The 23,565-nt window shown below is 62.2% G+C and overlaps 2 protein-coding genes and 1 pseudogene across 2 annotated transcripts in view; 2 read left to right on the top strand and 1 right to left on the bottom strand.

Annotated features, from left to right (window-relative positions):
- ATP8B3 (ATPase phospholipid transporting 8B3) overlaps nucleotides 1-22,595 on the bottom strand; it is a 31,533-nt gene extending 8,938 nt beyond the window's left edge. Inside the window, 21 exon segments of the mRNA XM_064371227.1 lie at nucleotides 6,442-6,517; nucleotides 7,666-7,777; nucleotides 7,920-8,054; nucleotides 8,580-8,692; nucleotides 8,774-8,957; nucleotides 9,404-9,574; nucleotides 9,659-9,687; nucleotides 11,988-12,178; nucleotides 12,240-12,430; nucleotides 14,015-14,102; nucleotides 14,987-15,146; nucleotides 17,263-17,338; nucleotides 17,429-17,435; nucleotides 17,957-18,027; nucleotides 18,190-18,262; nucleotides 18,668-18,729; nucleotides 19,231-19,329; nucleotides 20,244-20,357; nucleotides 20,562-20,653; nucleotides 21,539-21,600; nucleotides 22,357-22,595. Coding sequence (XP_064227297.1) covers nucleotides 6,442-6,517; nucleotides 7,666-7,777; nucleotides 7,920-8,054; nucleotides 8,580-8,692; nucleotides 8,774-8,957; nucleotides 9,404-9,574; nucleotides 9,659-9,687; nucleotides 11,988-12,178; nucleotides 12,240-12,430; nucleotides 14,015-14,102; nucleotides 14,987-15,146; nucleotides 17,263-17,338; nucleotides 17,429-17,435; nucleotides 17,957-18,027; nucleotides 18,190-18,262; nucleotides 18,668-18,729; nucleotides 19,231-19,329; nucleotides 20,244-20,357; nucleotides 20,562-20,653; nucleotides 21,539-21,600; nucleotides 22,357-22,448 — 2,198 coding nt within the window. The 5' untranslated portion in view covers nucleotides 22,449-22,595.
- On the top strand, nucleotides 154-2,118 carry LOC135272693 (uncharacterized; annotated as a pseudogene).
- Nucleotides 2,752-4,925, top strand: LOC135272692 (uncharacterized; the record flags this gene model as incomplete). Its single annotated transcript, XM_064371235.1, is given in 6 exon segments — nucleotides 2,752-2,972; nucleotides 3,115-3,221; nucleotides 3,455-3,517; nucleotides 4,093-4,567; nucleotides 4,653-4,845; nucleotides 4,848-4,925. Coding segments are annotated over 6 exon segments (1,137 nt in total), but the record flags the coding sequence as incomplete, so codon positions are not given.
- Nucleotides 22,596-23,565: the final 970 nt, after the last annotated feature.

The following is a 23,565-nucleotide window of genomic DNA, read 5'->3' as shown; positions in this document are numbered from 1 at the left end:
GGGCTTCTCCCCACCACCCCCGGGGCTCCACTGCCCCTGCCTTCTCCCTCCTCTGCCCCGCCTTTTCCCCTCCCCTCCCCTCCCCGCCCTCTCCTCCCTCTCCTCCCTCTCCTCCTCTTCTCTCTCCTCTGCCCCACCTCTTCCCCTCCCTCTCCCCCTTCTCCCTCTCCCTCTTCTCCCTCTCCCTCTTCTCCCTCTCCCCCTTCTCCCTCTCCCCCTTCTCCCTCTCCCCCTTCTCCCTCTCCCCCTTCTCCCTCTCCGCCTTCTCCCTCCTCTGCCCCACGTCTTCCCCTCCCTCTCCCCTCCCCTCCCTCTCTCCTCCCTCTCCCCTCCCCTCCCTCTTCCCCTTCTCCTTCCTCTGCCCCACGTCTTCCCCTCCCTCTCCCCCTTCTCCCTCTCCCTCTCCCCGTTCTCCCCCTCCCCCTTCTCCCTCTCCCCGTTCTCCCTCTTCCCCTTCTCCCTCTCCCCGTTCTCCCTCTCCCCCTCCCCCTTCTCCCTGCCCCCTTCTCCCTCTCCCCCTTCTCCCTCTCCCCCTCCCCCTTCTCCCTGCCCCCTTCTCCCTCTCCCCCTTCTCCCTCTCCCCCTCCCCCTTCTCCCTGCCCCCTTCTCCCTCTCCCCCTTCTCCCTCTCCCCCTCCCCCTTCTCCCCCTCCTCCCCCTCCCCCTCCTCCCCATCCCCCTCCTCCCCATCCCCCTCCTCCCCCTCCCCCTTCTCCCTCTCCCCCTTCTCCCTCTCCCCCTTCTCCCTCCTCTGCCCCACGTCTTCACCTCCCTCTCCCCCTTCTCCCTCTCCCTCTCCCCCTTCTCCCTCTCCCCGTTCTTCCTCTCCCCCTTCTCCCTCTCCCCCTTCTCCCTCTCCCCCTTCTCCCTCTCCCCCTCCCCCTTCTCCCTCTCCCCTTCTCCCTCTCCCCTTCTCCCTCTCCCCTTCTCCCTCTCCCCTTCTCCCTCTCCCCCTTCTCCCTCTCCCCCTTCTCCCTCTCCCCCTTCTCCCTCTCCCCCTTCTCCCTCTCCCCTTTCTCCCTCTCCCCCTTCTCCCTCCTCTGCCCCACGTCTTCCCCTCCCTCTCCCGTCCCCTCCCTCTCTCCTCCCTCTCCCCTCCCCTCCCTCTCCCCCTTCTCCTTCCTCTGCCCCACGTCTTCCCCTCCCTCTCCCCCTTCTCCCTCTCCCTCTCCCCCTTCTCCTTCTCCGTGTTCATCCTCTCGCCCTTCTCCCTCTCCCCGTTCTCCCTCTCCCCATTCTCCCTCTCCCCCTTCTCCCTCTCCCCCTCCCCCCTTCTCCCTCTCCCCGTTCTCCCTCTCCCCCTCCCCCTTCTCCCTGCCCCCTTCTCCCTCTCCCCCTCCCCCTTCTCCCTGCCCCCTTCTCCCTCTCCCCCTTCTCCCTCTCCCCCTCCTCCCTCTCCCCCTCCTCCCTCTCCCCCTCCTCCCTCTCCCCCTCCCCCTTCTCCCCCTCCTCCCCCTCCCCCTCCTCCCCATCCCCCTTCTCCCTCTCCCCCTCCTCCCCTCCCCCTCCTCCCCATCCCCCTTCTCCCTCTCCCCCTCCTCCCCCTCCCCCTTCTCCCTCTCCCCCTTCTCCCTCTCCCCCTTCTCCCTCTCCCCGTTCTCCCTCTCCCCGTTCTCCCTCTCCCCCTTCTCCCTCTCCCCCTCCCCCTTCTCCCTCTCCCCGTTCTCCCTCTCCCCCCTCCCCCTTCTCCCTGCCCCCTTCTCCCTCTCCCCCTCCCCCTTCTCCCTGCCCCCTTCTCCCTCTCCCCCTTCTCCCTCTCCCCCTCCTCCTCTCCCCCTCCTCCCTCTCCCCCTCCTCCCTCTCCCCCTCCCCCTTCTCCCCCTCCTCCCCCCTCCCCCTCCTCCCCATCCCCCTTCTCCCCCTCCCCCTCCTCCCCCTCCCCCTTCTCCCTCTCCCCCTTCTCCCTCTCCCCTTCTCCCTCTCCCCCTTCTCCCTCTTCCCCTTCTCCCTCTCCCCCTTCTCCCTCTCCCCCTTCTCCCTCCTCTGCCCCAGGTCTTCACCTCCCTCTCCCCCTTCTCCCTCTCCCCCTTCCCCCTCTCCCCCTTCCCCCTCTCCCCCTTCTCCCTCTCCCTCTCCCCCTTCTCCCCCTCCCCCTTCTCCCTCTCCCCCTTCTCCCCCCTCCCCCTTCTCCCTCTCCCCCTTCTCCCTCTCCCCCTTCTCCCTCCTCTGCCCCACGTCTTCACCTCCCTCTCCCCCTTCTCCCTCTCCCCCTTCCCCCTCTCCCCCTTCCCCCTCTACCCCCTTCTCCCTCTCCCTCTTCTCCCTCTCCCCCCTTCTTCCTCTCCCCCTTCTCCCTCCTCTGCCCGACGTCTTCCCCTCCCTCTCCCCTCACCTCCCTCTCTCCTCCCTCTCCCCTCCCCTCCCCTCCCTCTCCCCCTCCCCCTTCTCCTTCCTCTGCCCCACATCTTCCCCTCCCTCTCCCCCTTCTCCTTCTCCCTCTCCCCCTTCTCCCTCCTCTGCCCCACGTCTTCACCTCCCTCTCCCCCTTCTCCCTCTCCCCCTTCCCCCTCTCCCCCTTCCCCCTCTCCCCCTTCTCCCTCTCCCTCTTCTCCCTCTCCCCCTTCTTCCTCTCCCCCTTCTCCCTCCTCTGCCCGACGTCTTCCCCTCCCTCTCCCCTCCCCTCCCTCTCTCCTCCCTCTCCCCTCCCCTCCCCTCCCTCTCCCCCTCCCCCCTTCTCCTTCCTCTGCCCCACATCTTCCCCTCCCTCTCCCCCTTCTCCTTCTCCCTCTCCCCCTTCTCCCTCCTCTGCCCCACGTCTTCACCTCCCTCTCCCCCTTCTCCCTCTCCCCCTTCTCCCTCTCCCCCTTCCCCCTCTCCCCCTTCCCCCTCTCCCCCTTCCCCGTCTCCCCCTTCCCCCTCTCCCCCTTCCCCCTCTCCCTCTCCCCCTTCCCCCTCTCCCCCTTCTCCCTCTCCCCCTTCTCCCTCTCCCCCTTCTCCCTCTCCCCCTTCTCCCTCTCCCCCTTCTCCCTCTCCCCCTTCTCCCTCTCCCCCTTCTCCCTCCTCTGCCCCAGGTCTTCACCTCCCTCTCCCCCTTCTCCCTCTCCCCTTCCCCCTCTCCCCCTTCCCCCTCTCCCCCTTCCCCTCTCCCCCTTCCCCCTCTCCCCCTCCCCCTTCTCCCCCCTCCCCCTTCTCCCCCTCCCCCTTCTCCCCCTCCCCCTTCTCCCCCTCCCCCTTCTCCCCCTCCCCCTTCTCCCCCTCCCCCTTCTCCCTCCTCTGCCCCACATCTTCACCTCCCTCTCCCCTTCTCCCTCTCCCCCTTCTCCCTCTCCCCCTTCTCCCTCTCCCCCTTCCCCTCTCCCCCTTCCCCCTCTCCCCCTTCCCCCTCTCCCCCTTCTCCCTCTCCCCCTTCTCCCTCTCCCCCTTCTCCCTCTCCCCCTTCTCCCTCCTCTGCCCCAGGTCTTCACCTCCCTTTCCCCCTTCTCCCTCTCCCCCTTCCCCCTCTCCCCCTTCCCCCTCTCCCCCTCCCCCTTCTCCCCCTCCCCCTTCTCCCCCTCCCCCTTCTCCCCCTCCCCCTTCTCCCTCCTCTGCCCCACGTCTTCACCTCCCTCTCCCTCTTCTCCCTCTCCCCCTTCTCCCTCTCCCCCTTCCCCCTCTCCCCCTTCCCCCTCTCCCTCTCCCTCTTCTCCCTCTCCCCCTTCTCCCCCCTTCTCCCTCCTCTGCCCCACGTCTTCCCCTCCCTCTCCCCCTTCTCCCTCTCCCCCTTCTCCCTCTCCCCCTTCTCCCTCTCCCCTCTCCCCCTTCTCCCTCTCCCCTCTCCCCCTTCTCCCTCTCCCCTCTCCCCCTTCTCCCTCTCCCCCTTCTCCCTCTCCCCTCTCCCCCTTCTCCCTCTCCCCCTTCTCCCTCTCCCCCTTCTCCCTCTCCCCTCTCCCCCTTCTCCCTCTCCCCTCTCCCCCTTCTCCCTCTCCCTCTCCCCTCTCCCCCTTCTCCCTCTCCCCTCTCCCCTCTCCCTCTCCCCTCTCCCCCTTCTCCCTCTCCCCCTTCTCCCTCTCCCCCTTCTCCCCCTTCTCCCTCTCCCCTCTCCCCCTTCTCCCTCTCCCCTCTCCCCCTTCTCCCTCTCCCCCTTCTCCCTCTCCCCTCTCCCCTTCTCCCTCTTCTCCCTCTCCCTCTCCCCCTTCTCCCTCTCCCCCTTCTCCCTCTCCCCCTTCTCCCTCTCCCCCTTCTCCCTCTCCCTCTCCCCCTTCTCCCTCTCCCCCTTCTCCCTCTCCCCCTTCTCCCTCTCCCTCTCCCCCTTCTCCCTCTCCCCCTTCTCCCTCTCCCCCTTCTCCCTCTCCCCCTTCTCCCTCTCCCTCTCCCCCTTCTCCCTCTCCCTCTCCCCCTTCTCCCTCTCCCCCTTCTCCCTCTCCCCCTTCTCCCTCTCCCCCTTCTCCCTCTCCCCCTTCTCCCTCTCCCCCTTCTCCCTCTCCCCCTTCTCCCTCTCCCCCTTCTCCCTCTCCCCCTTCTCCCTCTCCCCCTTCTCCCTCTCCCCCTTCTCCCTCTCCCCCTTCTCCCTCTCCCCCTTCTCCCTCTTCTCCCTCTCCCTCTCCCCCTTCTCCCTCTCCCCCTTCTCCCTCTCCCCCTTCTCCCTCTCCCCTCTCCCCCTTCTCCCTCTCCCCTCTCCCCCTTCTCCCTCTCCCCTCTCCCCCTTCTCCCTCTCCCTCTCCCCCTTCTCCCTCTCCCCTCTCCCCCTTCTCCCTCTCCCCCTTCTCCCTCTCCCCCTTCTCCCTCTCCCCCTTCTCCCTCTCCCCCTTCTCCCTCTCCCCCTTCTCCCTCTTCTCCCTCTCCCTCTCCCCCTTCTCCCTCTCCCCCTTCTCCCTCTCCCCCTTCTCCCTCTTCTCCCTCTCCCTCTCCCCCTTCCCCCTCTCCCCTTCCCCCTCTCCCTCTCCCCCTTCTCCCTCTCCCCCTTCTCCCTCTCCCCCTTCTCCCTCTTCTCCCTCTCCCTCTCCCCCTTCTCCCTCTCCCCCTTCTCCCTCTCCCTCTCCCTCTCCCCCTTCTCCCTCTCCCCCTTCCCCCTCTCCCCCTTCCCCCTCTCCCCCTTCCCCCTCTCCCTCTCCCCCTTCTCCCTCTCCCCCTTCTCCCTCTCCCTCTCCCCCTCCCCCTTCCCCCTCTCCCCCTTCCCCTCTCCCCCTTCCCCTCTCCCCCTTCCCCTCTCCCCCTTCTCCCTCTCCCCCTTCTCCCTCTCCCCCTTCTCCCTCTCCCCCTTCTCCTTCCTCTGCCCCATGTCTTCCCCTCCCTCTCCCCTCCCTCTCCCCTCCCGTTCCTCTCCCCTCCCGTTCCTCTCCCCTTCCTCTCCCCTCCCGTTCCTCTCCCCTCCCTCTCCCCTCCCCTCCCTCTCCCCTCCCATCCCTCTCCCCTCCCTCCCCCCTCCCTCTCCCCTCCCTCTCCCATCCCCTCCCTCTCCCCCTTCTCCCTCCTGTGCCCCACATCTTCCCCTCCCTCTTCCCCTTCTCCCTCCTCCCTCCTCTGCCCCACGTCTTCCCCTCCCTCTCCCCTCCCTCTCCCCCCCTCCCCCTTCTCCTTCCTCTGCCCCACGTCTTCCCCTCCCTCTCCCCTCCCTCTCCCCTCCCCTCCCTCTCCCCTCCCTCTCCCCCTTCTCCCCCTTCTCCCTCCTCTGCCCCACGTCTTCCCCTCCCTCTCCCCTCCCTCTCCCCTCCCTCTCCCCTCCCCTCCCTCTCCCCCTTCTCCCTCCTCTGCCCCACGTCTTCCCCTCCCTCTCCCCTCCCCTCCCTCCCCCCTCCCCTCCCTCTCCCCTCCCCTCCCTCTCCCCGTCCTCCCTCCTCTGCCCCACATCTTCCCCTCCCTCTCCCTCTCCCTCTCCCCTCCCTCTCTCCCTCCTCCCTCCTCCCTCCTCCCCCCTCTGCCCCACATCTTCCCCTCCCTCTCCCCTCCCTCTCCCCCTTCTCCCTCCTCTGCCCCACATCTTCCCCTCCCTCTCCCCTCCCTCTCCCCTCCCTCTCCCCTCCCCTCCCTCTCCCCCTTCTCCCTCCTCTGCCCCACGTCTTCCCCTCCCTCTCCCCCCCCCTCCCCTCCCCTCCCTCTCCCCCTTCTCCCTCCTCTGCCCCACCTCTTCCCCTCCCTCTCCCCTCCCCTCCTTCCCCACACCCCCACTCTCACACCCTGTCTCTGCCCTTATCCCTCTACTGCCCCCTCCCCCTTCCCTCTCTCCACTGCCCCTCCCTCTCCCTCAACTGCCTACTCCCCCCTCCCCCATCCCTCCCCCTTCCCTCTCCCTCCTCTGCTCCTCCGTCTCCTCTGCCTCCAGCCCTCTCCCTCTACCGTCCCCTCGCTGTCCCATCCACTGTCCTTCCACTGCCCACGCTGACTCCTTCCTTCTACCCTTCGCTCCCCTCTCAATCCCCCACTTCCCACTTTGCCTCGGGCTCCCCGTCCTTTGAGGCATGCACCTGGGTGCCCCTTGTCCTCACCTCCCCACCCTCCTTGCTCACCCCCAACCCCCATTTCTTACGTAATCTCCTCCTCCTCCAGAATGACCATGTTCTCTGAGAGCAGCTCGCAGGCGTATCCGATGTTCACAGCCGTCTCTGCAAACCAGACCCGCTCGGCACGTCTACGGGTCCTGCACTGGCTGCGGGGAGCCACGCCCACTCCGCCCCGACCAATGGCAGCCGCGTGCCCCATCCCCTGGCCATAGTGACTGGTTCAGAGAAGGGTTTGTAACCAAGGCTGGCCAATGAGAGCCAGCCCTGAGATTCTGGCTGGCCCTGGACTGCCCAGGGATGTGTCTGAGGCCGGGATCATCAGGCACATGGCCTAGGACCCACGGTGCCTTCAGGAACCCACAAAACGTCTTAATTTCTTTTTTTTCTTTTTTGAGACGGAGTTTCACTCTTGTTGCCCAGGCTGGAGTACATGGTGCAATCTCTGCCTCCCAGGTTCAAGCGATTCTCCTGCCTCAGCCTCCTGAGTACTGGGATTACAGGCACGCGCCACCATGCCCAGCTAATTTTTTGTATTAGTAGAGACGGGGTTTCACCATGTTGACCAGGATGGTTTCGATCTCTTGACCTTGTGATCCACCCGCCTTGGCTTCCCAAAGTGCTGGGATTACAGGCTTGAGCCACCGCGCCCGGCCAATTTTTTTATTTTTATTTTTATTTTTAGTAGAGACGAGGTTTCTCTATGTGGGCCAAGCTGGTCTCGAACTATGACCTCAGGTGGTCCACCTGCCTTAGCTCCCAAAGTGCTGGGATTATAGGTATGAGCCACCGCACCCGGCCTGAGTATCTTTTTAAATCAGAAGAGAAAAAACTTAATGGTTTTGCCTGGGCTGGCTCCTGGCCAAGAGAGGCCACCCTGATAATCACTTTTTTTTTTTTTTTTTTGAGACAAGGGCTCATTCTCTCGCCCAGGCTGGAGGGCAGTGGCACAATCTCGGCTCACTGCAACCTCTGTCTCCTGGTTCAAGCAATTCTCTGCCTCAGCTTCCCAAGTAGCTGGGATTACAAGCACCCACCACCACAGCCGGCCCATTTTTGTATTTTTAGTAGACATGGTGTTTCACCATGTTGGCCAGGCTGGTTTCGAACTCCTGACCTCAGGTGATCCCCCTGCCTTGGCCTCCCACAGTGCTGGGATGACGAGCGTGAGCCACTGCGCCTCACCTGGGACTGGGGGGAAGGGTGAAGATCCACGCTGTGGGGTTCAGCCACCCGGAGCCACCAGGACTCACCCTGCTTGTCCCCGGTGAGCATCCATATTTTGATGTTGCTCTTCTTGAGACACTTGATGGTGTCAGGGACGCCGTCCTGGAGTCTGTCCTCGATGGTTGTGGCTCCCAGCAGCTGGTCAGGGGCAGGCAGGACAGGGAAGACACTGAGCAGCCGCCCAGCTTCCTGGCAGGGGCAGGAGAGTCCCAGGGACCCCTTGGGTGCCCCCGCCACCCACCCCACCCACCTCGAGGTTCTGCTCCATTTCGCCGTACACCTGCTGCAGGGCCTGTGCCCGGTTCTACAGCAGGAGGCTGGCCTCCTGGTGGCGTGGCTGCCACTCCTCGTAAATGTCCTCAACCACCTCCCTGTAGGCCAGGCACAGCGTCCGCAGGGTCTCCTGGGCAAAGGCCTAGGGGCCAGGCAGGTGGAAGCTCTCACCATTCTGAACCCGACATCCGAGGCTCAGCCCTCCCAAGCCCCCTCCTGGGCTCTGGAGCCTGGGCCCAACCACCAAGAGCGTCGCCTCCCCTACCCACAGCAGCCACAATGGGCTCAGAAAACGTGTGTAAGGCCAGGCGCGGTGGCTCACGCCTGTAATCCCAGCACTTCGGAAGGCTGAGGTGGGTGGATCACCTGAGATCAGGAGTTTGAGAACAGCCTGGCCAACATACTGAAACCCTATCTCTACTAGAAATAGAAAAAACTAGCTGGGCATGGTGGTATGTGGTACCCCCACACACCCACACTCACACACTCACTCACACACCCACACACTCACACACACGCCCACACACATTCACACACGCCGACACGCAGACACTAACACACTCACTCAAACCCCCACACCCTCTCACTCACACCCACACACACGGACACACACACACTAACACACACACTCACACACACACCAGCCTTCCTCCCTGCAGGGACTCACAGCCAAGGCCTCCTCTGTGGCGAATTCCGTCGCCCCTCTCCTGTGCAAGCGTTCGAAGATGACCGTGTCGGCGCCCTTGGTGTAGAGGCAGATGGCGCCCTCTGGCTTTCGGACTGCGGGGGAACAGGCGCTGCTGCCCACAGAGGCCCCCCGCTGCCCACCTCCTCAGGGGCCGGGGACGTGGCGGGGCTCACCCAGCACCGACATCCGTTTCCGCACGCTGTTGAAGTCCATTATGGCCAGGACCTGGTAGACCCGCTCCTCCCCGAGCTCCACGACAGTGATGGTGTCCTGGGTGCGGGACAGGAAGACGTAGCCGAAGTTCCGGGCCGCGGTGACCAGCGCCTCCTCATCGGGGGAGGCCGCCTGGTACAACAGCTGGCCTGTGGGGAGGGGGCTGTTTTGGGGTCACGTGGTGGAGTCCCGTCACCATCTCCCCAGTGCAGGGAGGAGCCCGCAAGGGCTGCTGCTTTACTAATGACGGCCTCCCGGCCCGTACAACCTCTGAGCCCAATACACGGAGGAAGTGTGTCAGAGGCCGCCCTGCTCAACGGCAGATTCCTTGGGCTCCAACTGCAGGCCTGGACATCATTTAGTCCTGACGATGACACGTCCGCCCTCCCGCCCCGTACTGGGCAATGCTGCCTGGGCTCCAGGCCCAGACGCCCTCAAGGTGGCACTGGGGTCACTGGCCTGAGTGCCCTCTAAGCCAGATGAATGGAGCCCTGGAAAATGGGCTGGGTGACCGCTGAGGCTGCGGACACGGCGGTGCCCAGGGGCCTGAGCCACCACAGGGATGGGGAGGTGGGGAGGCGGGCAGGGACCGGCGGGTGCTCACTGCAGCTCTCCCGAGCCATCACCGTGTGGCAGATGGCCAGCAGGCGCCAGAACTCCCGCACCGCCTCATCCCTGTCGCTCCGCACCAGCCGCAGCAGGGCCGTGTTGTGGAAGAGCAGCTTCCCGTCCGCAAACTCATTCCAGAGGTAGGGGTTCTCCTGGGGCGGCGGGGGACGGCTGGCTGTGGGCGCGCCTCTCCCCACACCCCTCACCATCCCTCGCTGCAGGGTGGGCAGGCTCACCTTAGGTCTCCCGGCCTCCGAATCCGGCCCTGGGGAAAGACCCAGCTTCAGGCCCCAGCTCTGCCAGACCCCCCACGTGGGATCCCACAGCCCCTGCCCCCAAGTCTCAGGCTTCCAGGGGCCACCGGATGCAGCCACACAAGCCAGGCCTGCGGCTCCAGAACCCACACCCCAAGCAATCTTGGGGTAAAAGCTGACCTCCGTTTCCACCATCTGCACAAAGTGGGGAACACGGGAGCACCCCGTACTGTCTCCCAGGGACCCCAGAAGGACAGCTAGAGTTAGGTGCAGCCCTGGCCAGAAAACACGTTTTTTGTGCTCCTTCTGGGGCGAGTTTTTTTTTTCAAGATGGAACCTCGCTCTGTCGCCCAGGCTGGACTGCAGTGGCACAAACTCAGCTCACTGCAACCTCCACCTCTCAGGTTTGAGTGATTCTCCTGCCTCAGCCTCCTGAGTAGCTGGGATTACAGGCATCCGCCACCGCTCCAGGCTCATTTTTGTATTTTTAGTAGAGACGGGGTTTCACCATGTTGGTCAGGCTACTCTCGAACTCCCGACCTCAGGTGATCCGCCCGCTTCAGCCTCCCAAACTGCTGGGATTACAGGTGTCAGCCACCATGCCCAGCCTTTTTTTTTTTTTTTTTTTTTTAAAGACAGAGTCTCGCTCTGTCGCCCAGGCTGGAGTATAATGGCACAATCTCAGCTCACCGCAACCTCTGCCTCCTGGGTTCAGACAATTCTCCTTTCTCAGCCTTGTGAGTAGCTGGTATTATAGGCGTGTGACACCACACCTGACTACTTTTTGTATTTTTGGTAGAAATGGGGTTTCACCATGTTGGCCAGGCTGGTGTCGAACTCCTGACCACAGGTGATCCGCCCACCTCGGCCTCCCAAAGTACTGGGATTACAGGCGTGCGCCACCTAATGGGCACCCCCTTTTTTGTTTTTTCTGAGACAGGGTCTCACTCTGTTGCTCAGGCTGGAGTGCAGCGATGCGATCTCAGCTCACTGCAACCTCCACCTCCCAGGTTCAAGCAATTGTCCTGCGTCAGCCTCCCAAGTAGCTGGGACTACAGGTGCACACCATCACGCCCGGCTAATTTTTGTATTTTTAGTAGAAACAGGGTTTCACCATGTTGGCTAGGCTGGTCTCAAGCTCCTGACCTCAAGTGATCTGCCTGCCTCAGCCTTGGGCCCATTTTTCTATGGCTGAACCTGAAACATTTCTTAGGGACCGGTCACTGCATTAAATTATGACCCAGTCAGGTGTTCTGAGATCCTGGTCTAAAAACCACATGCCCTGGTTATAAATTAGACCCAGGATTGGCAAACTACACCCCACCCCATCATCAATTTTTATATGGCCTGCAAGCTAAGAATCGTTTTTACATTTTTAAATGGTTAGGAAAAAAAATGACAAGAATACTATTTCGTGACCTGGGAAATACTAAGAAATTCGAATTTCAGCATCCACAAATAAAGGCTTGTGAAAGTCAAAAGGAGACTAGGGCCAGGTGTGGTGGCAGACCTCTGTGATTCCAGGGCTTTGGGAGGCAGAGGCAGATGGATCGCTTACGCCCAGGAGGTCAAGACCAGCCTGGGCAACATAGGGAGACCCCCCTCTTTACACAAAATACAAAAATAAGCCGGGTGTGGTGGGGCGTTCCTGTAGTCCCAGCTACTTGGGAGGCTGAAGCGGGAGGATGGCTTGAGCCCAGGAATTCAAGGCTGCCTAAGCTATTATCGTGCCACTGCACTCCAGCCTGGGTGACAGAGCGAGACCCCCATCTAAAATATATATATATATATATATATATATATATATACACACACACACACACACACACACACACACAGTTTAAAAGTTTGGCCTGGGGCAGAGGCTCACACCTATAATCCCAACATTTTGAAGGCTGAGGCGGGCGGATCAACTGAGGTCAGGAGTTCGAGACCACCCTGGGTAACATAGTGAAAACCCATCTCTATTTAAAAAAAAAAAAATACAAAAATTAGCCAGGCGGGTGGTGCAGGACTGTAGTCCCAGCTACTTGGGAAGCTGAGGCAGGAGACTCGCTTGATCCCAGGAGGCGAGGTTGCAGTGAGCTGAGATCACACCACTGTACTCTAGCCTGGGTGACAGGGTGAGACTCCCTCTCAAAAAAGTTTGCTGGCCCCTCCAAGAGAAACCAGGCATGTAGCTATGGTTCCCTGGTGGCGATTTGGGTGGGAGTGCTGGGCACGGGGCCAGCCGCGGCTCTGGTCCTTGGGTCCGTCCCCGAGCCCCTTGGGAGAGTGAGGACCCAGCCCCGAGCTCAGGTGCCGCCGGCACCGTAGACGCGGCCGTTGATGCAGCACTTGCTGAAGGTCAGGATGTTCTGGGTGAGCGTCCCCGTCTTGTCTGAGAAGATGTGTCCCACCTGGCCCAGGCGGTCGCTGAGGCCGGTGCTTCGGGCCTTGGCCGGCACGTCCTGCGGCTCCCAGTTGACGAAGATGCTGTTCCCCAGGTAGACGAACTCGGATCTGCGGACTGCTCCCCGTTCCGCATCTGAACCCGGGGCGCGGCCGGCCAGCGGGGACTCACATGATGAACGTGGCCATCGGGATCGTGACACTGAGCAGGATGAGGAAGCCCCAGAACGTGAGGAAGGCGTCTGCGGCCACGCCGCTCCTGTGCAGCGCCCTGACGTAATAGTGCTTGTCTCTGAGTTCTCTGGCCAAGAAACCGGAGCCGAAGGCCAGTACCAGGGAGACGAGCACCACGGAGACGAAGATCTGGGAGGCGGGCGAGTCGGGGCGGGGGGAGCGAGACGGGGCGGGCGGAGGGGGGCGAGACGGGGCGGGGGGAGCGAGACGGGGCGGGTGACGGGCGAGACGGGAAGGGCGGAGGGGGGCGAGACGGGGCGGGGGGAGCGAGACGGGGCGGGCGAGGAGCGAGAAGGGGCGAGGCGGGGAGACGGGGCGTGGGGAGCGAGACGGGGCTGGGGGAGCGAGACGGGGCTGGGGGAGCGAGACGGGGCGGGTGACGACGGGGGAGTGGGGAAAGGCGAGGAGCGAGACGGGGCGGGCGGGGGGGGAGCGAGACGGGGCGGGCGGGGGGGGGAGCGAGACGGGGCGGGCGGGGGGGGGCGAGACGGGGCGGGCGGGGGGGGGGGCGAGACGGGGCGGGCGGGGGGGGGCGAGACGGGGCGGGCGGGGGGGGGGGCGAGACGGGGCGTGTGATGGCGGCGGCCTCCACTCTGCCATCAGGACGGGGTGAATGCAAAGATAAGGCTGGGGCTGGGTGCAGTGGCTCATGCCTGTAATCTCAGCACTTCGGGAGGCTGAGGCAGGCAGATCACTTGAGGTCAGGAGTTCAAAACCAGCCTGGGCCACAAAGTGAGACCTTATCTCAACAAAAAAATTCACAAATAAGTTAGTCAGGCATGATGGCGCACACCTGTAGTCTCAGCTGCTCAGGAGGCGGAGGCCAGAGGTTCCTTTGAGCCCGGGAGGCTGCAGTGAGCTATGATGATGGCACTGCACTCCATCCTGGGCAATCAAGTGGACTCAAAAACATTTATTTATTTTTTATTTGTATTTACTTTTTGAGACAGTCTTGCTCTGTCGCCCAGACTGGAATATAGTGTCGCAATCTCAGTTCCCTGCAGCCTCCCACTCCCAGATTCAAGCCATTCTCTTGCCTCAGCCTCCCAAGTAGCTGGGATTACAGGCATGAGCTACCACACCTGGCTAATTTTCATATTTTTAGTAAAGATGGGGTTTCACCATGTTGGCCAGGCTGGTCTTGAACTCCTGACCTCAGGTGATCCTCCCACCTCAGCCTCCCAGTGTGCTGGAATTATAGGCATGAGCCATCTCGCCCAGGCTAAAAAAATATTTATTTTATAAAACTTTTGTAAAAAAGTATTATTATTATTATTTTGAGACGCATCTCACTCTCTTCACCCAGGCTGAAATGTCATGGGGCAATCCCGGCTCACTGCAACCTCCGCCTCCTGGGTTCAAGCAATTCTCCTGCCTCAGCCTCACGAGTAGCTGGGATTACAGGTGCCCGCCACCACACCCGGCTAATTTTTGTACTTTTAGTAGAGATGGGGTTTCACCATCTCTCCTAAAGATGGCCAGGCTGGTCTTGAACTCCTGACCTCAGGTGATAGGCTGGCTTGGCCTCCCAAAGTGCTGGGATTACAGGCATGAGCCATCACGCCCAGCCAAAAAATTATTTTAATGAAAGACCTGCCCACAGGATCAGGCCACACATTTTGCAGAAGAAGGAAACTGGGACCTGGAAGATGACATCCCTGCCCCGGCCCCTCCTCTGTGTTCCTGGGGCAGGGGCACTTGTTGGCAGCTCACCACGACCACCAGCTTGTTCATCATGAGATCTAGCTTGGTTCTCTTCAGATGGATCTTGCCACCGTTCTTCATGATTTTTGTGTCAAAAATCATGAAGGGTTTACAAATATGTATCCATCCACCCATCCACTCATCCACCCACCCATCACACGCACTCATCACTCACCCACTCACCCATCTACCCATCCACCCACCCATCACACCCACTCATCACTCACCCACTCACCCATCTACCCATCCACCCATCTACCCACCCCACTACCCATCCACCCATCACCCACCCACTCATCCACCCACTCATCTACCCGTACCCATCCATCCACCCATTCCACCCTCCCATCTACCCATTCATCCATACACCCACTCACCTACCATTCATCCATTCATCCATCCATTCACCCACCGATCTGCCCACTCATCCACCCACCAACTCACCCACCCATCCACCCACCCATCCACCCACCCATCCATCCCCTCATCCATCCACCCACTCATCCACCCCCCCGTTCATCCACCCATTTCACTCACCATCCACCCACTCAGCTACCCATTCATCCATCCACCCACCCATCCACCCACTCATCCATCCACCCATCCACCCACCCATCCACCCCCCCATCCATCCACCCACTCATCCACCCCCCCGTTCATCCACCCATTTCACTCACCATCCACCCACTCAGCTACCCATTCATCCGTACACCCACCCATCCTAGCATCCATCCATCCATCCATCCACCCATCCATCCTAGCACCCATCCATCCATCCAATCACCCATCCTAGCACCCATCCATCCATCCATCCACCCACCCATCCATCCTAGCACCCATCCATCCATCTGCCCACTCATTTATCCATCTGTCTATCCATCCATGCAGCCATCTACCCAGCCCTCCGTCCACCCATCCCCACATCCATCCCCCATGCCCCCGTCGGGACAGCTCCTGCTTGAGGACCCTGGAGTGGCCATACCAGCGTAAATGACCAGTCCATAGCAGGTGTCTGTGTTGCGAATCCTGCAGCCTCGGAGGAGGAGGTTGCCAATGTCCAGGGAATATTTCTTGTCATTCCATTCCAGGCACCCCACGAAGTGGTGCAGCCGGCTGTTGGGCGCCTCACATGTCACTGTGCCTGTGCACAGCCAGGTGGTCAGTGAGTCAATGGGCTCAGGCCCTCCTCTCCAGGCTCCCTGCACCCCCCTCTCCATTGTGAATGTCTGAGCTCCATGAGAGCAGGTGCCAGCCTCATCTCAGCCATGCTCTGACCGCAGGGCACAGCCCAGCACCTGCACACAGTAGGTGCTCAATGAATGTGTCAAAAGGGAAGAGGAGAAGGAACACCTGCTCGAGGAGCCTCCTCCTGGGTGCCGGAGCCTGTCCACCATCCCCTCCCCGTTCACCAACACCCTACAATGGCCTCACTTCTGTTGCAGGAAACAGGTTCAGACTACACAGACTGGCCCAGGGCAGCGTTCAGTGAGGGTTAAAATGATAATGGGGCATGAGGCTGGGACCCCAGAAGGGAGAGGGGCCACAGGGTTCCTGACGGGTCCTCATCTGCCTCCCTGTCACGCCTTAGGGATGGGGAGCCTGACTCTGTCCTGAATGTGGGAACTGGACACACCTATGTTGTGGGGGCAGAGAAACCACAGGGCAAGCCCACACCCCGTGCCTCTTCCTCTGAAAAATGGGTTCATGCCCAGTGACAATGCCGGGGCAGGTGTCCGAGGCCAGGCCCGCAGAAACCCTCCGTGCTCACCCAGGAAAAGTGGGAAAGGAAGAGCCTCTGCCTGTCTATGATCCTGTGCCCCGGTGGCATGACATAAAGGAGCCGGCTGGGCGCAGTGCCTCACGTCTGTAATCCCAGCACTTTCAGAGGCCAAGGCAGGTGGATCACCTGAGGTCAGGCGTTCGAGACCAAGGCTGACCAACATGGTGAAACCCCGTGTCTACTAAAAATACAAAATTAGTCGGGTGGCAGGCGCCTGTGAACCCAGCTGGTCTGCTGGGGACGCTGAGGCAGGAGAATCACTTGAACCTGGGAGGCAGAGGTTGCAGTGAGCCGAGATTGCACCACTGTACTCCAGCCAGGGTGACAGAGTGACACTGTGTCTCAAAAAAAAAAAAAAAAAAATGAGAGGGCCTTTGGCCAAGTTCTGGGACTTGGGACTGTCAGGGAAATTAGGACAGATGGCAGGCACCCTCCACCACGACTAAGCCTTTCCCCAGATACCACAGGCAGATGGGAAAAACAGGTGTCAGGAGTCTGCAGTTCAAGGAAAAGACTGCGTGCGAATCAGAGCGAGCTGCCTTCACAATAAGACAGGAAAACAAAAAAGTGTACTCCAGGCTGGGCTGCAGCAGAGTAACTGTTTCCACACCACTCGTGAAACACCTCCAGGTGGAAATTAAGAAACAGGCAGGCCGTGAAGTGGGGGCAGCACTCTGTTCTTAGAGGCCTTTCCACCCACGGGAATTGCCAGCCCACGCGCACAGGGCGTTTTCAATGAAATAACCGAAACCTGGGGCCAGGCGTGGTGGCTCACGCCTGCAATTCCAGCACTTTGGGAGGCCGAGGCAGGTGGGTGACCTGAGGTCAGGAGTTCAAGACCAGCCTGGCCAACACGGCGAACCCTCATCTCTACTAAAGATACAAAAAATTAGGCGGACGGTGGCGGGTGCCTGTAGTCCCAGCTACTTGGGAAGCTGAGGCAGGAGAATCGATTGAACCCCGGAGGCGGAGGCTGCAGTGAGTTGAGGTCGCACCACTGCACTCCAGCCTGGGCAACGAGAGCAAAATTCCATCTCAGAAAAAAAAAATCAACAACCAAACGTGACTGTTGTGGGTAAATTTTACACTTAACGGAATATAGCACCTTTTTGGTTTTGACACAGGGGTCTCACTCTGCTGTCCAGGCTGAGTGCAGTGCTGTGATCACAGCTCACTACAGCCTTAGCCTCCCTGGGCTCAAGCGAGCCTCCCACCTCAACCTCCCAAGTAGCTGGGACCACAGGAGCATGCTACCAGGCCCAGCTAATCGTTTTACTGTTTGTAGAGGTGGGGTCTCGCTATGTTGCCCAGGCTGGCCTTGAATTCCTGGGCTCAAGTGATTCTCCTGCCTCAGCCTCCCAAAGTGCCGAGATTGCAGGCATGAGCCACCATGCCTGGCCAGCACATACAATAACGACAATGAAATACCCCAACTTTTCCAGATTTGAGGGACGTGACTCTGCTCAATGCCTCTCACCTTGAAAGGACGCCATATTCCTCACGGTGGTCAGTTCCTGGTGAGTGATCGTCGGGGCCCGTCTGAACTCAAGTTGCTCTCCCTGGTGGGAGGAAGGGAGGGAGGTGAAAAGCGAGGTGATAGAGGCTTCGAGGAGCCCCCAGGCCCCTTCTGGAGTCGTTCAAACATCTTCACTGAGCACCTACTGTTTGCCAGCTGCCAGTCAGATGGCCGAGGCCTTGCCCAGGGCCACACAGCACATTTGCCCGAGGGCTGAGGCCAGGGCCTAGGGCGTCCTGCCCTTGGGCACACAATGGGGCCTGCAGCAGTGAAAGCCTAGGGAGGGTGGGCTTCTTCCCCTGGACTCCTCCCTCTACCCCTGCTGGCTGGAAACGCACCCTCGGCGCCTGGCAGCACCTGTGCCCGACATACTGAGTGACTGAGGGCGACTGACCAATCTCTGAGTCAGCTTGGCTTGCCGCCTCCTTGGTGACGGGGGAAGGGGGCTCCTCCAGGCCCTACGCCTCCCCCGGTCGCCAGTGATGCCACAGTTCCTCGCCCGTCAATGTCCCCACCCCGCGGGGTCCCCAGTGATGCCACAGCTCCTCACCTGGCAATGTCCCCCCACCTCCCCCCCATCCCCAGCGATGCCACAGTTCCTCACCCGTCAATGTCCCCGCCCCGCGGGGTCCCCAGCGATGCCACAGCTCCTCACCCATCAATGTCCACTGTCTCCACATAGCAGAGGCTGCTGGGCTCCGTGCTGGCCAGCAAGAGCATATCGGCCTGGGGGTGGGGGAGGCGAGGTGGGGCGAGGTGGGGGTAAGAGGGGTAGGGGGGCGGCATTGCAGGAGGGGATACAAGACACGTGGGGGGCGAGGAGCCCTCCCCACCCTGGGAGGGGCGCTCTCTGTGGGGGGTTCTGGGGCCCGGGGAAACCCAGCTCACCGGGACGATGCTGTCCTTGTGGAGACAGATCACGTCCCCCACACACAGGTCCTTCCATTTCTTCCACGTGAAGCTGCGGGGAGAGGGGGCTGTCGACTCGCCCCCACTGGGAGAGCAGAGGCCGTTGCTCCGACTCCTAGGACGCCTTCCCCGACCTCCCACCCCGCTCCCCTCGGGGTCTGCGCTCCCACCCAGTGACCTCCGGGGCCCTTGTCCCCATGTCCTCTTCAGATGTTCCCTGTCCTCCCATCGCCCTCAGCTCTGCAAGCGTTTGGCATCTGGGTCTCAGCCTCTGTCCCCATCCCGGGCAGGTGCCTGATGAATGCGGGCCCATTCCTGGGAGACTCAAGCAGCCAGGAGGTTGGGGACATGGAAGGTGACAGACACCTGGCCGAGTACCCCGCCCTGCCGAGACAATGGCCTTACTGGGCCGGAGCCGCCGTGTCCCCTCGGGTCCCCAGCTGCAGCCCAGCCTCACCTCTTCCCCATCAGAATCTGGCAGGGCCTGTCGTTGACGGCTCTGTCACTCTTGTGTCTCCCCTGGGCCAGGAGGGAAACGATCAGAGAGACCATCCAGCCTCTCCTGCCCCCGCCCAGGCCGCTGCCACGTTGCAGCCCAGGAGTGACCGCCGGCAACACGGGGTCCCTGTCTGCCAGCCCCACGCCATGCTGCATCTGCTCAGGGATGCCCGGTTGTGCGGGCCACTGGACCCGCTGCCATCGGCGGGCAGAAGACAGGCGTGTTGCCCACCACCCAGTGTGCCTGCCAGACCAGACCACCACCCACCAAAGCTCAGCGGCCCCAAAGCCACACAGCCGACGGAGCCCAGGCCACCAGCGGCACCTGCCCAGTGTGGGTGCTGGCAGATAAGGACGACGCAGCCCCGACAGCCCCGGCTCCCCAGGCCCACGTTTCCCTAAAGCTCCAGGAAGCCCAGACCTCCTCCCACTGTCACCCAGGGCTCAAGGGACCCCACCCCACCCCCGGACCCCCCACCCTGCCCCCGGACCCCCAGCCAGCCACATCCCCACGGCACTCACAATGTCGTCCACCAGCTCCCGGGTGGCACGGATGAAGAGGAGGCAGATCATGGGAGTGAAGAGTGAAAACCAGGGCAGTGTGGAGATGTCGGGAATGCCCTGATGTGGGGGGAGCCACAGGGAGGGGTCACACTAGCCCCTCCCTGTCCCTCCCCTCCCACCGAGCCAACCCAGCCCGGCATTCAATACTGTGCTGGCCACTTCAGCCGGGGTCCAGCCATCTCCCACACCCCAGCCCTCGGGACAACCCCCCGGCATCCCACCACCTGCCTGGAAGGTCTCCCACACGCCTCCTTGTCTCCCCAGCAAACTCTTCTCCAGTCCAAGCCCAGCTCCCTTGTCGCCTCCTCCAGGGAGCCCTCCCCAGCCCCAAGCTTGGCTCTCACTGCTCTGCCTCCCTCCTGTGTCCCTGCTTCCCCAGGTCACCCTGCAGGTGTGAGCTCCACCATCCCCCACCCCGGTGCCCCAGCCAGTGGCCTGCACACAGTAGGTGCTCCATTAATGCCAAATGATTTGATGGGTAAAAGGAGAAATTCTCTCTTTATACAGAACAGAAATGAGATGTTGGGTGGGGGTGGGTGCTCTGAAAACAGCCCCACGCTGGCCTGGGAAGCAGCTCTGTGGGTCCGGGTCAGAGGACATGCTCTGGGCCCCTCCTTCCCCCTTGCTTCTGAGGTCAGCTCAGAGCATGGGGGCCAGGGGAGCCGTGTGGCCGAGGCTGTCCAGGCTGGGGAACAGCTGTGCCTCCCGACACCCAGCCCTGCTCAGCAGGAACCCACCGGGCGCAGAGAGGGTGCCGTCCTCAGACCTGGAAGGTCCCTCCATCCACCCTCGTGATTCAATGTGTATTGAGTGCCTCTTGTATGCCAGGGCCTGGGCAGGGCAGTGGGGACTCAGTAATGATGGTCCCAGTCTGTGGGGAGCGGGGCATGAACCCACCCGTCACACGGACAAATACATCAATGTTGTCAGGTGGCCAGGGAGGGCTTCCTGGAGGAGGCCACACGCCTCACCTGCAGGATGATGATGAGGAGGAAGTACAGGTTGGACAAGTGGTGGAACTGCTCGTACAGGGTCAGTGGCAGGAACGAGAAGAAGTTGTACTTGGCCGTGCAGATGATGTTGGTCTGGAACGAGAGCCGCCGGCCACCTGATATGGGGGTGCTGCCTAGGCCAGGGGATGGGGGGCCCAGCAGGTGGTGGGATACAAACACAGGCAGAGGCAGCACTCAGGAGGTGCAAAAATTAGATTCCCCAGGGGGCCAGGGCAGCTCCGCTGGGGCGGGGGGGGGGGGCGGGGGAGGCGCGGGAGGCGGGCAGGGGCCGCCCACCTTGTGCTTCCTCCTCCGCCAGCACAGGAACACCTTCTCCTTGAGCTGCGAGTTGTAGGCGCGGTTGTTGGCCTGGACCTCCCAGGTGAATGCTGCAGCGAGGGCAGAGCCGGGCGTCTGTCGAAGACCCAGGACAAACATCCCTAACGAGGGCTAATGGGGCCCAAGGGACCCAGGTGCTGGGAGGCCGAGATGTCGGAGCCCGTAAACAGACGGTCGGGCGTCGGGCACCACCTAGGGGCTACCAGACCCCCCCCCCCGTAGTTGGTGCCGGCACAAGTGGATTCTGAGAGTGGCCACCCACACCTCCCCCTGCCACCCCCGTCACCATGGGCCAATCCTAAGCCTCAGAGAACAGACCCCGGGAGACCCTTTCAGGCCCCTACATTTTACAGAGGGGGTAACCTGAGGTTCGGTGATGGGTTCTCCAAGGCCACAGGTCCAGCCGGCAGCCCAGGTCATTCTGGGCATGCAGCCCCCAAATCCTGAGCCAGATCCCCCAAGCCAGGTCGGTAGCAGGGTTGGAGACTACTCGTAAGCAAATGAGAATCCTAGGCAAAGCCTGATGTGCAGGACTGGGGGCGCTCTCCCCAGCCCCCTGTCAGCCTCAGCCCTGCACTTTTTTTTTTGAAGACAGAGTCTTGCTCTGTCACCTGGACTGGAGTGCAAAGGTACGCTCTCGGCTCACTGCAACCTCTACCTCCCGGGTCCAGGCAATTCTTTTGCCTCAGCCTCCCGAGTGGCTGAGATTACAGGCACCTGTCACCACACCTGGCTAATAAAAATTACTTTTAGTACTTTTAGTAGAGATGGGTTTCATCGTGTTGGCCAGGCTGCTCTTGAACCCCTGACCTCAGGTGATCCACCCACCTCGGCCTCCCAAAGTGCTGGGATCACAGGCGTGAGCCACCGCACCCGGCCAGCCCTGCACTCTGCAGCCCCTCCCACCTGCACCTCCCTGCCCCCAGGATCAGCACCTGAGTTCTTGTCCTCATCTTGGAGTTCTTCTCTCTGGCCAAGGCTGCCCATGCTGGTGGGGCTGCAGGAGAGAGACAGGGACCCTGGGTCACAGCAGCGGCCCCTGCACTCACTTGGCCTTCAAGGAGCTCATGGCCTAGGGGCCGACGCTCTCAAATACTACCTCCCACACCCATCTGCAGCCTCCTCCCAGTCTCTGAAGGTCCAGCCATTGGCTACGTGTCCTGCCTTGGATACTTTGAGACTCAGGGGACCCCAAGATGATCCCCAAACCTGCAGCATCCCATCTGCCAGTGTCCCCTGCCAGCCACCCCTGGTCACCTCCCACCGGTACAGCCTAGGAAGACTCCCACGGCCATGACAGCCTCTGGCCACTGCTCCCCACACCTCCCCTTCCCTGGAGGCACTGCTCTCACCTCCTCCTGGTTTTGCTGACGCCCTCCTGCCCTACTCGCCCATAGCGACAGCTAAGGGGCTAAGTCATTTGTTGACTGACGGAATGGGACCCCTGGGCTAGATGTTATATCGCAAAGCACAGCGTGGGGGTCAGGCATGGCCACCCTGCCACACCCCCGGCTGGGAAGCAAACCCTGATGGGGGCAATGGAGGCAGACCGCAAATCCTGGAATCTTCCCCACTTCAGGAATGTGGGTCTGGCTCTCTGGCTCTGCACCGGGGGCTGGGGTTTGGCCCCCTGTGAGGCTGGCAAAACCCCCCCAGATGGCAATTGGCCCCCCACCTGCCAGCTCTCTGGCTGCGCCCTCCCCGCCTAACCCCTGCCCCTGCTGTTCCAGCCACCAGGTGCAGCCTTCCTCACCCTTCCCGTGGTCTCCATTCATACTTTCCAGCCCGGCCAGACTGGGCCCTGTGCTTCCTCTGGGCTGCCCCTCCGCCTGGGGCGTCCCCCATCCCAGCTCTGATCACCTTCTCACCTCTGCGGATGCCAGCAGGACCTGAGCCTTCCTGAGTCACGTCTGAGTCACCCGCGTCCCCAGGGCCTGGTGGGGCAGGGCCTGGCTCAGGGCCAGCTCTGGTGCTCCTGGGAGCCTGGGCGGGGCCAGTGTCCCTTCACCACATGAGATAAAGGGAGGTTCAGGGTGAAGAGGGGCTTAGGCTGTGGGCGGGGGGAGAGGTGGGGAGACCCCTGTGGCGGCCAGAATCCACCCAAAGTGCATTGGGGGCAGAAACAGACACGGACACAGCGCTGGCTTCCTGCCCCCTCACTGACCGGAACGCCCCATTACTCGGAAGTCCCCCCACTCCCGTCTTCCCGCAGCCGCCCCGCACAGGGGTCCCGAGTGCAGAGAACACCGGGCTGTCTGCAGCGCCTCCCAGGCCCCGACCGCGGGAACCTCTAGGAGCGCCTTCTCCACCGCCACCGCCAAAACCCCAGCTCTCAGCCCGGGTGCAGCCCAGAGAGGGTGCGCGGGCCCCTGGGGATGCACAGCAGTGGGAGCGCCCGCCGCTCACCGGCGCAGTCCAGGCACGGAGCGGGGCCCGGGGCAGGTCGCGGGCGTCCAGGGCGGCGGACGTGATGGAACCGTTAGCCGGGGGCCAACGGTCCTGAAACGGGGGACGGGGCCTCGGGGCCCGGCCAAGGCGAAGGTGGAGCCGGTTCGGAGACCGTACGGGCCAAGGCATGGAGGGGTGGGTGGGGCCAAGGCATGGAGGGGTGGGTGGGGCCAAGGCATGGAGGGGTGGGTGGGGCCAAGGCATAGAAGGGGCGGGGCCTCGAGGGTGGGGCCAGGGCAGAAGGCGGGGCCGAGCGGAGCCTCGCAGAACAGGCCAGGGTAGAAAACGTTCGGGGATCGTGCCTGGGTCTGGGGAGGGGTCGGGGCTTTGGGGCGGGGCCTAGTAGGAAGGCGGGGCCGAGCGGGGTCTCGCCGAGCAGAGTAGGGGCGTGGCCAGGACCCGGCAACGTGACCAAAGAGGAAGGCGGGGCCTAACGGGGCCGCGCAGAGCCGGGTCGAGGTAGGGGTGGGGCCAAGCTCCAGGGGCGTGGCCAGAGAAGCGGGGTTGAGCATGG

This window comes from Aotus nancymaae, unplaced genomic scaffold (genome assembly GCF_030222135.1).
Source record: "Aotus nancymaae isolate 86718 unplaced genomic scaffold, 86718_ANA_hifiasm-v0.15.2.pri h1tg000124l, whole genome shotgun sequence".
NCBI lineage: Eukaryota > Metazoa > Chordata > Mammalia > Primates > Aotidae > Aotus > Aotus nancymaae.
Note: the sequence above shows the minus strand (reverse complement) of the source record. Positions and strands in the feature narration are given on the sequence as shown.